The 11,562-nt window shown below is 47.0% G+C and overlaps 1 protein-coding gene across 1 annotated transcript in view; it reads left to right on the top strand.

Annotated features, from left to right (window-relative positions):
* The first annotated feature begins 6,794 nt into the window (after positions 1 to 6,794).
* Positions 6,795 to 11,562, top strand: part of LOC139550125 (collagen alpha-1(XI) chain-like) — a 182,867-nt gene continuing 178,099 nt past the window's right edge. Inside the window, exon 1 of the mRNA XM_071360770.1 lies at positions 6,795 to 7,130. Coding sequence (XP_071216871.1) covers positions 7,016 to 7,130 — 115 coding nt within the window. The 5' untranslated portion in view covers positions 6,795 to 7,015. The remainder of the gene's footprint in view (positions 7,131 to 11,562) is intronic.

Here is an 11,562-nt window from a genome sequence, read left to right as displayed (position 1 = left end):
TCTACCGTGTCGTTCTGTTCCGTCTGTACCTCCTGTCTACCGTGATGTTCTGTTCCGTCTGTACTTTCTGTCTACCGTGTCGTTCTGTTCCGTCTGTACCTCCTGTCTACCGTGATGTTCTGGTCCGTCTGTACTTTCTGTCTACCAGGGCTGTTCTGTTCCGTCTGTACTTCCTGTATACAGTGATGTTCTGTTCCGTCTGTACTTTCTGTCTACCGTGTTGTTCTGTTCCGTCTGTACTTTCTGTCTACCGTGTCGTTCTGTTCCGTCTGTACTTTCTGTCTACCGTGTCGTTCTGTTCCGTCTGTACCTCCTGTCTACCGTGATGTTCTGGTCCGTCTGTACTTTCTGTCTACCAGGGCTGTTATGTTCCATCTGTACTTTCTGTCTACCGTGGTGTTCTGTTCCGTCTGTACTTTCTGTCTACCGTGTCGTTATGTTCCGTCTGTACTCTCTGTCTACCGTGTGGTTCTGTTCCGTCTGTACTTTCTGTCTACCGTGTCGTTCTGTTCCGTCTGTACTTTCTGTCTACCGTGTCGTTATGTTCCGTCTGTACCTCCTGTCTACCGTGATGTTCTGTTCCGTCTGTACTTTCTGTCTACCGTGATGTTCTGTTCCGTCTGTACTTTCTGTCTACCGTGTTGTTATGTTCCGTCTGTACTTTCTGTCTACCGTGTCGTTCTGTTCCGTCTGTACTTTCTGTCTACCGTGTCGTTCTGTTCCGTCTGTACCTCCTGTCTACCGTGATGTTCTGTTCCGTCTGTACTTTCTGTCTACCAGGGCTGTTATGTTCCATCTGTACTTTCTGTCTACCGTGGTGTTCTGTTCCGTCTGTACTTTCTGTCTACCGTGTCGTTATGTTCCGTCTGTACTCTCTGTCTACCGTGTGGTTCTGTTCCGTCTGTACTTTCTGTCTACCGTGTCGTTCTGTTCCGTCTGTACCTCCTGTCTACCAGGGCTGTTCTGTTCCGTCTGTACTTTCTGTCTACCTTGATGGAAACATATCTAGTCCAACCAAAAGAGAGCGTCAGAGGTTCGGTCGTTGAGACCTCTGTGTGCCAACACAGGAGGGGTCCACAAATTAAAGTAATTCTGTTGGGCTGCAGGCCCAGCTAGCAGCATGAGCAAAAGCTCTGACATTTTCCTGCCGAACAGATTATAAAAAATGTACCTTGCTAGTCTTGCCCCGCCTTGTCTTGCCGACCCTCTCTTACTGAGCCGAGGTGTACCTCTAGACACTAGTTCTGGTGGGGTGAAGGGAGGAGGAGGGTGGAGGGCAGGAGGAGAGGGAGAAAAAGGAGGAGAAGGAAGAGGAGGAGGAAGGGGGGAATAAGGGCTTGTTGTAGGAACATCTTTTGCAGTATCGCTGAGCTAGCAGGCAGCAGGCAGCAGACAGCCGTCTGAGGTCATTCTGGGCAACGTTGGCGTTGGCTGCCACGTCACACTACAGATCAACCCCCCGAAAGTACTAGGGGAAAGTAGTGCACTACAAAGGGAATAGGGTGCCATTGGGTCCTGACAAAAGTAGTGCACTACACAGGGAATAGGGTTCCATTGGGTACTGGTCTAAAGTAGTGTACTATATAGGGAATAGGGTCCCATTGGGTCCTGGTCTAAAGTAGTGCACTATATAGGGGATAGGGTCCCATTGGGTACTGTCTAAAGTATTGCACTATATAGGGAATATATGCAAATACATATGTAGGGCAAGCCCTTTGCCAATGTAAGGTAGTTTGGTGAACAACGCTCACGTGATGAGAAGTGACCTTGTCTGAGACTTGAAGACTTGTGTAAGCTCCCGGAGCTAATGCCTAGTCTTTAGCTTTTAGCTCATAGGGCTTCTAGTGCGCAGAAGACCAGAGTTTGAATCAAATCGGGCACACCGTTGTAATGAGCGGGAGATACCCTAGAGGTTAGAGGTAGACCTTTAAATCGTCTAGAATTATATATATATTGTTTTAAATATATCCCATGTTGTCATCTCCTTTCAATGTGCCCTTGAGCAAGGCACTTATTAACCCTTAAACTCCCCATTCAGCCAGACAAGCCCATTACGTTGACAGTGATACTACTAGAGATGATTGGTCTGGTAAAATACATTCACAATGAAAACATAGTACATTGACAGTGTCTTGCATGACAGAACATATCTATGGGGATCCTCGTTATCATTATGGACAGGAGGGAAATATTTAACAAATGAGGACAGACAAACCACTAATTTATATGACTACATCCCTTCTCAGGTATCCTATTTCCAACTAAATCCTCATCTATCCTGACTTCAGAATAAACATGTCTAATTTCCAACTAAATCCTCATCTATCCTGACTTCAGAATAAACATGCCTATTCCAACTAAATCCTTATCTATCCTAAATTCAGAATAAACATGTCTATTCCAACTAAATCCTCATCTATCCTGACTTCAGAATTAACATGTCTATTCCAACTAAATCCTCATCTATCCTGACTTCAGAATAAACATGTCTAATTTCCAACTAAATCCTCATCTATCCTGACTTCAGAATAAACATGTCTAATTTCCAACTACATCCTACATCTATACCTGAGTCATTCAGCAGATAAACTTATCCAGCGCTACTTACCAATCGGGTAAATCCTTATCTATCCTAAATTCAGAATAAACATGTCTATTCCAACTAAATCCTCATCTATCCTGACTTCAGAATTAACATGTCTATTCCAACTAAATCCTCATCTATCCTGACTTCAGAATAAACATGTCTATTCCAACTAAATCCTCATCTATCCTGACTTCAGAATAAACATGTCTAATTTCCAACTAAATCCTCATCTATCCTAACTTCAGAATAAACATGTCTAATTTCCAACTAAATCCTCATCTCTTCTGACTTTAGAATAAACATTTATTTGATGTGTGTTTTGTGATGTATGTAATCACTGAAAAATTACCCTAAATGTGGTTTTGGATTAAGTGTGACGGTTATTACCATTAAACTATTACCGCCTTTCAATGTCACACCGTGGAAAACCAACTCAAGAGCAAGGGCTGCGTACAAAACGTCAACCTATTCCCTACATAGTGCACTACTTTTGGCCAGATCCCTATGGACCATTCACTATCGGAAATAGGGTGTCATTTGGGACAAATTCCAATTTTCTATAGCTAACACCTGTGTTTCCACTCTGTGTTCCTGTAAGGACCGAGGCTGGAGACGAGAAGCAGGGTACAGGAAGTGAACATTTAATATCCACGGACAGGAACAGAATACGGACAGCGTCTGGACAGGGGAAACGGAATAATGCTGACACGTGGATGAAACAGAGGAAACAGACATATATGGGGGAGGCAATCAAAACGTGCAGGAGTCCTGGTGAGTCCAATGAGCGCTGATGCGCGTAATGATGGTGACAGGTGTGCTTAATGAAAGTCAGCCTGGCGCCCTCGAGCGACAGAGAGGGAGAGTTGGAGCTCTGTTCCAGTGTTCTATAACTACCACCTGTCTCCACTCTCTGTTCCAGTGTTCTATAACTACCACCTGTCTCCACTCTCTGTTCCAGTGTTCTATAACTACCACCTGTCTCCACTCTCTGTTCCAGTGTTCTATAACTACCACCTGTCTCCACTCTCTGTTCCAGTGTTCTATAACTACCACCTGTCTCCACTCTCTGTTCCAGTGTTCCATAACTACCACCTGTCTCCACTCTCTGTTCCAGTGTTCTATAACTACCACCTGTCTCCACTCTCTGTTCCAGTGTTCTATAACTACCACCTGTCTCCACTCTCTGTTCCAGTGTTCCATAACTACCACCTGTCTCCACTCTCTGTTCCAGTGTTCCATAACTACCACCTGTCTCCACTCTCTGTTCCAGTGTTCTATAACTACCACCTGTCTCCACTCTCTGTTCCAGTGTTCCATAACTACCACCTGTCTCCACTCTCTGTTCCAGTGTTCTATAACTACCACCTGTCTCCACTCTCTGTTCCAGTGTTCTATAACTACCACCTGTCTCCACTCTCTGTTCCAGTGTTCTATAACTACCACCTGTCTCCACTCTCTGTTCCAGTGTTCTATAACTACCACCTGTCTCCACTCTCTGTTCCAGTGTTCCATAACTACCACCTGTCTCCACTCTCTGTTCCAGTGTTCCATAACTACCACCTGTCTCCACTCTCTGTGCCAGTGTTCCATAACTACCACCTGTCTCCACTCTCTGTTCCAGTGTTCTATAACTACCACCTGTCTCCACTCTCTGTTCCAGTGTTCCATAACTACCACCTGTCTCCACTCTCTGTTCCAGTGTTCTATAACTACCACCTGTCTCCACTCTCTGTTCCAGTGTTCTATAACTACCACCTGTCTCCACTCTCTGTTCCAGTGTTCTATAACTACCACCTGTCTCCACTCTCTGTTCCAGTGTTCTATAACTACCACCTGTCTCCACTCTCTGTTCCAGTGTTCTATAACTACCACCTGTCTCCACTCTCTGTTCCAGTGTTCTATAACTACCACCTGTCTCCACTCTCTGTTCCAGTGTTCCATAACTACCACCTGTCTCCACTCTCTGTTCCAGTGTTCTATAACTACCACCTGTCTCCACTCTCTGTTCCAGTGTTCTATAACTACCACCTGTCTCCACTCTCTGTTCCAGTGTTCTATAACTACCACCTGTCTCCACTCTCTGTTCCAGTGTTCTATAACTACCACCTGTCTCCACTCTCTGTTCCAGTGTTCTATAACTACCACCTGTCTCCACTCTCTGTTCCAGTGTTCCATAACTACCACCTGTCTCCACTCTCTGTTCCAGTGTTCTATAACTACCACCTGTCTCCACTCTCTGTTCCAGTGTTCTATAACTACCACCTGTCTCCACTCTCTGTTCCAGTGTTCTATAACTACCACCTGTCTCCACTCTCTGTTCCAGTGTTCTATAACTACCACCTGTCTCCACTCTCTGTTCCAGTGTTCCATAACTACCACCTGTCTCCACTCTCTGTTCCAGTGTTCTATAACTACCACCTGTCTCCACTCTCTGTTCCAGTGTTCTATAACTACCACCTGTCTCCACTCTCTGTTCCAGTGTTCTATAACTACCACCTGTCTCCACTCTCTGTTCCAGTGTTCTATAACTACCACCTGTCTCCACTCTCTGTTCCAGTGTTCTATAACTACCACCTGTCTCCACTCTCTGTTCCAGTGTTCCATAACTACCACCTGTCTCCACTCTCTGTTCCAGTGTTCCATAACTACCACCTGTCTCCACTCTCTGTTCCAGTGTTCCATAACTACCACCTGTCTCCACTCTCTGTTCCAGTGTTCTATAACTACCACCTGTCTCCACTCTCTGTTCCAGTGTTCTATAACTACCACCTGTCTCCACTCTCTGTTCCAGTGTTCTATAACTACCACCTGTCTCCACTCTCTGTTCCAGTGTTCTATAACTACCACCTGTCTCCACTCTCTGTTCCAGTGTTCTATAACTACCACCTGTCTCCACTCTCTGTTCCAGTGTTCTATAACTACCACCTGTCTCCACTCTCTGTTCCAGTGTTCTATAACTACCACCTGTCTCCACTCTCTGTTCCAGTGTTCCATAACTACCACCTGTCTCCACTCTCTGTTCCAGTGTTCCATAACTACCACCTGTCTCCACTCTCTGTTCCAGTGTTCCATAACTACCACCTGTCTCCACTCTCTGTTCCAGTGTTCTATAACTACCACCTGTCTCCACTCTCTGTTCCAGTGTTCTATAACTACCACCTGTCTCCACTCTCTGTTCCAGTGTTCTATAACTACCACCTGTCTCCACTCTCTGTTCCAGTGTTCCATAACTACCACCTGTCTCCACTCTCTGTTCCAGTGTTCTATAACTACCACCTGTCTCCACTCTCTGTTCCAGTGTTCTATAACTACCACCTGTCTCCACTCTCTGTTCCAGTGTTCTATAACTACCACCTGTCTCCACTCTCTGTTCCAGTGTTCTATAACTACCACCTGTCTCCACTCTCTGTTCCAGTGTTCCATAACTACCACCTGTCTCCACTCTCTGTTCCAATTCTCTTTTTGCAATAACTATTTTCAGCCTTCAACTCAGCTTGCTTCCCAAAGTTTCTTTCTTTGAAAAGAAGGTGGCTTTGATAGAAATCTTTTACAATCTGGAAAACATTTCATTTGGACTAATAAAGCTTTTCGTATCACAGTTTGTGCTTCTTGTTGGGTCTTTATCCTTTTCATTTGTTTTCTAATTTCTCGTGGATTCAAGACTTTTCTGGAATAACTGGTGATGCTCCATCCCTCAGGTTTAAAATACATTAGCAGCCAGAAACCCTCCAGCTATACATTTTAAGTAGAGCTTCATCCTTTGTCTACAATCAGGTGATGACTAATAAAACTATTTACTTTGATTACTGCCATAAAAATGTATTTGATTTAATTAGATTATAAAGAAACCCCAATAACACCAGGGGAAGGTAGAATTGATCTGTTATCTAACTCTAGATAGCCCATTGCGTTATTATAGCGTTGTTACGCATTAGTGTCTCACCGTCTCTCCCTCCGTCTATCTCCATATAACAATATGATATCTGATGAATAAATGATGCGACTCCTGACGCCTGCTGTAACCAAGGACCTCAGGCCAGTCTTGACTGACAGTTGATGGGCGGGACCGAAGACAACTATCCAGCCCGTGATTCGCTAAACCGAACATTTTCCAACTGTCAGTTTCCTGCTGCCGTATCCCCCCTCCCACGCCCGGCTCTCGGGGATTCGAATGGTCTCCGTTTTTTTTCCTAAAAGCCCAAACACCTTCAGTCTAAGGGCTGGGGCTAAGGGAGAGAGGAGCAGGAGGGCCCAGTTTGGCTCTAAAGAAAAAACAGTACTTTTTTGCACTTATGGCTTTGTTGTAGTAACTGAAATTACCAACACACCGTCCTTTTTCTGTATTTGAGGAAGGAAAAGGACCTACATTTTGTACTGAAAAGTCGCCGGGTTTTTTTTTAGGAGCTTTGAGTAGCTGAGTGAGTGACAATGGAGATGAAAATATGGTCCACAAGGTGGAAAACGAAAAGGTGTCTGTGGGACCCCACTCTAACCACCATCGTCACTATCACTTTCCTTCTGCAAGCCTTCAATGTCAAAGCAGGTAAGAAACTGTCGTTGGAGAACGCGTTTCTGAACCGTTCACATGGCAAACTCTCCCTGGTGTTTCTTGGGGACAGACAGGGGCGTCCTTGCCCCCAGGTTTGACTTATCAAGTGATGAGAGCGCATCTATAGGGCCACTTCCACAATCACTGCGCTGTGCTTCTGAGGTTGACAGCCAACTGAAAGAAAAATTGAGATAACTAATATCGTGACATTGTCTAAAATGCATAACTTATGTGTCACCACATGCGTGTCCATGATCAAATATAAGAATGTTCCAAATAATGCCACCCATTTCCGTTATCCTTAACCTAAATAGCGATTTGAAATCCACCAGGTAGGCTACTTCCAAGCCTTTTCCATCCCGTCCGCGGTAAACCCCAGCGGCATTCACCCAGGTGCTGTAGTCTCGTCTCCAGATCGCAGCGTGATTCCCCCCACAAAAAAAAGCGTCTCGCCCGCGGTTCTGTACGTGTAAGGCTGTTGTGGTAGTACACTACGCAACTAAAAGTGCGCTCAGGACGCTCTCCGGCGAATGTTTTAAAGGGTTTAGCCAGACAAATAGGCTTTGTTTGCCCCTGTGGTCCGCTAGGTGTGTGTGGACACGGCTATCGGGAGAAGGATTCCATATATGGTTGAGGTATCATTCGCACACCTTGGCTATAAACTCGTGTAGCCACTGGAGAGCTGCATGGTTTGGGTTGTTGTGATAGGTAACGTCAGAGTATTGATATGGCTATCCCAGCTATCTTCAATGGAACCGCGTAATAGGGAAGGCAACGACTTTTACGCGTGAGTTTAAAGTGTTTGGCTGACTGTACAGCAGCGATAGGTGCCCGGTGGTTTAAAACTGAGACTGATGTAGGATAACCTTCCACACATTGAATTATTAAGTGGAACTATATGCTGGTTTTGAAACGTGTTATCAATTGATGTTACAGAAAAAAATATCTGACCGTTATGGCTAATAATATGTTTATACATTTTAACTGCTCTCTTCCAAACTATTGACAAATAATATACAATAATAAGCGTTTGCCACCGTGACATCCCCGATGTGCGTTTAGAATTCTTTAGCAGTTCACCCCTTTTGCCTATTTTTGGGGGGTATTTTCCTATTTGGTTTCAGAATATTTGTAAATGATTCATAGACTCTCAACACAAACGGTATGAGGCACTGTTGTTTCATAAGAGAATATGCTGCTGCGTATAGGTAGTACTGTAGCCGCGTGAGGCGATGCTCTCTCTATAATGTGGGAGGGAAGACCATATAGTGACCAGCAGTAGGAAACAGTTTCTCCACTCTACCCTGGTAACCACTAAGCCCAATAAGTCTCCACTCTACCCTGGTTACCACTAAACCCAATAAGTCTCCACTCTACCCTGGTTACCACTAAACCCAATAAGTCTCCACTCTACCCTGGTTACCACTAAACCCAATAAGTCTCCACTCTACCCTGGTTACCACTAAGCCCAATAAGAGAAAGAGTTCTCCCCCCACCCTGTCCTCTCTTCCCCTTCTTTAAACTAGCCTATATCTGGATCAAGCTGATTGCTTATTTATCTTGATTGTGGATATTATGACATTTATATTTGGTTTGTTTCTGATGTTATAAATGTGTTGATTCTGTTTTATTTACTTTGATATTGTGAGCTAAGGTAGCAAGTCAATAACAATAGCAGAACCATGGATATATATGATTTAGATGAGAGAGTGCAAAGTATTTTAATAATAATATAATTATTTTATATTGTATTTTTGTTACAAGTAGAATCTCAAAGTCTCTTTAAAAACAAAATAAACAACAAAAAAAAACTATTTAACAAAACAAATGTAGCGATCTGGCAGAGGAGAGAACTCTTTCCATGAACACCCCTTATTGGGCTTAGTGGTAACCAGGGTAGAGTGGAGACTTATTGGGTTTAGTGGTAACCAGGGTAGAGTGGAGACTTATTGGGTTTAGTGGTAACCAGGGTAGAGTGGAGACTTATTGGGCTTAGTGGTTACCAGGGTAGAGTGGAGACTTATTGGGCTTAGTGGTAACCAGGGTAGAGTGGAGACTTATTGGGCTTAGTGGTGACCAGGGTAGAGTGGAGACTTATTGGGCTTAGTGGTAACCAGGGTAGAGTGGAGACTTATTGGGCTTAGTGGTGACCAGGGTAGAGTGGAGACTTATTGGGCTTAGTAGTTACCAGGGTAGAGTGGAGACTTATTGGGCTTAGTAGTTACCAGGGTAGAGTGGAGACTTTTTGGGCTTAGTGGTAACCAGGGTAGAGTGGAGAAACTGTGTTTCCTACTGCTGGCCACTATATGGTCATCACTTCCCACAGTTCTTGGGTGATGGTCTTCCACAACTTTAGATGATAGGCAGTTCAGAAGGTAAGTATCTTAGAGGAAGGAGGTGGAAACATCTGACAGACATGTCACGGAGCTCTTCATCGGGCACCTCATCGTCATCGATGTTTACAGCTCCTCCTCCTCCTTCGTAGGTAGGCTGGATGTATCATCCACCTGGGTGATGCTTCGTGGGACTGTTAAAAGCCCTTGTAAAGCCACTACATCTCAGCAGTGGTCCAGAAAAGCCCCTTACAAAGCGAGCCTCTGCAAAGCGCAGTCCACTTACCTCTTGCAGCTGGGGCAGGGGGCTTAAAAACGGATGCTGTTGATCTGATGTTACTACATTATTCACATCGTATTAGCGAGCTTGCTAGCTCGCCAAGCCAAATATATTCTGACTTGCATATTTTAATCAATGTAAAAAAAATATGCCCAGAGGTTTCGGAATGGGTGCCATGAATCTATGGGTTTTTCATTTTAACATTTTAACTTACAATTTGTTCATCTTTCTTGATTTGATACCGCACACATTACAGTAGACTGCTGATTTACAGTCAATAGAGGTTTCATCTTGGGTGAGATGTCAGTCTGTGATGTCAGCTGATCTATGAATTGGTGCCCCCAACTTCCACTACCCAGACTGCTTTTCTTTATGTCTGGACAGTTTCAGTGTTTGGAATGTCCTGTACACCCACCCCTCCCACTAAACCTCCACCCACCCACCCCTCCCCCTAAACCTCCACCCACCCCTCCCCCTAAACCTCCCACCATCCATCCCTCCCCCTAAACCTCCACCCGCCCTGCCCCGCCCCTCCCCCTAAACCTCCACCCATCCATCCCTCCCCCGAAACCTCCACCCACACACCCACCCACCCACCCCCTAAACCTCCACCCGCCCCTCCCCCTAAACCTCCACCCACCCCCTAAACCTCCACCCGCCCCTCCCCTGAAACCTCCACCCACCCGCCCCTCCCCCCTAAACCTCCACCCACCCACCCACCCCCTAAACCTCCACCCACCCACCCCCTCAAACCTCCACCCGCCCCTCCCCTGAAACCTCCACCCACCCGCCCCCCCCTCCTACAACCCTCCACCCACCCACCCACCCCCGAAACCTCCACCCACCCACCCACCCACCCACCCCCTAAACCTCCACCCGCCCCTCCCCCTAAACCTCCACCCACCCCCTAAACCTCCATCCACCCCTCCCCCTAAACCTCCACCTGCCCCTCCCACGAAACCTCCACCCACCCACCCACCCCCTAAACCTCCACCCACCCCCCCTCCCCCTAAACCTCCACCAACCCACCCACCCCCTAAACCTCCACCCACCCACCCCCTAAACCGCCACCCACCCCCCCTCCCCCTAAACCTCCACCAACCCACCCACCCCCTAAACCTCCACCCGCCCTTGCACCTAAACCTCCACCCGCCCACCCCTCCCCCTAAACCTCCACCCACCCCTCCCCCGAAACCTCCACCCACCCTCCCCTCCCCCCTAAACCTCCACCCACCCACTCGCCCCTCCCCCTAAACCTCCACCCACCCACCCACCCCCTAAACCTCCACCCACCCACCCCCTAAACCTCCACCCGCCCCTCCCCTGAAACCTCCACCCACCCGCCCCCCCCCCTAAACCTCCACCCACCCACCCACCCCCTAAACCTCCACCCACCCCCCCTCCCCCTAAACCTCCACCAACCCACCCACCCCCTAAACCTCCACCCACCCCCTAAACCTCCATCCACCCCTCCCCCTAAACCTCCACCAACCCACCCACCCCCTAAACCTCCACCCGCCCTTGCACCTAAACCTCCACCCGCCCACCCCTCCCCCTAAATCTCCACCCACCCCTCCCCCGAAACCTCCACCCACCCTCCCCTCCCCCCTAAACCTCCACCCACCCACCCGCCCCTCCTCCTAAACCTCCACCCACCCACCCGCCCCTCCTCCTAAACATCCACCCACCCCTCCCCCTAATCCTCCACCCACCCCTCACGCTCCCATTTGACCTTATTCCAGATAGCCTGTTGAACTAGATACCCATCCATAATGGAATATCTCACTACCACAGAGGCATGGCTTGTCCCTTA

This window comes from Salvelinus alpinus, chromosome 23 (genome assembly GCF_045679555.1).
Source record: "Salvelinus alpinus chromosome 23, SLU_Salpinus.1, whole genome shotgun sequence".
NCBI classification, from domain to species: domain Eukaryota; kingdom Metazoa; phylum Chordata; class Actinopteri; order Salmoniformes; family Salmonidae; genus Salvelinus; species Salvelinus alpinus.
The sequence above is the reverse complement of the archived record's forward strand: the minus strand, read 5'-3'. Positions and strand labels throughout refer to the sequence as shown.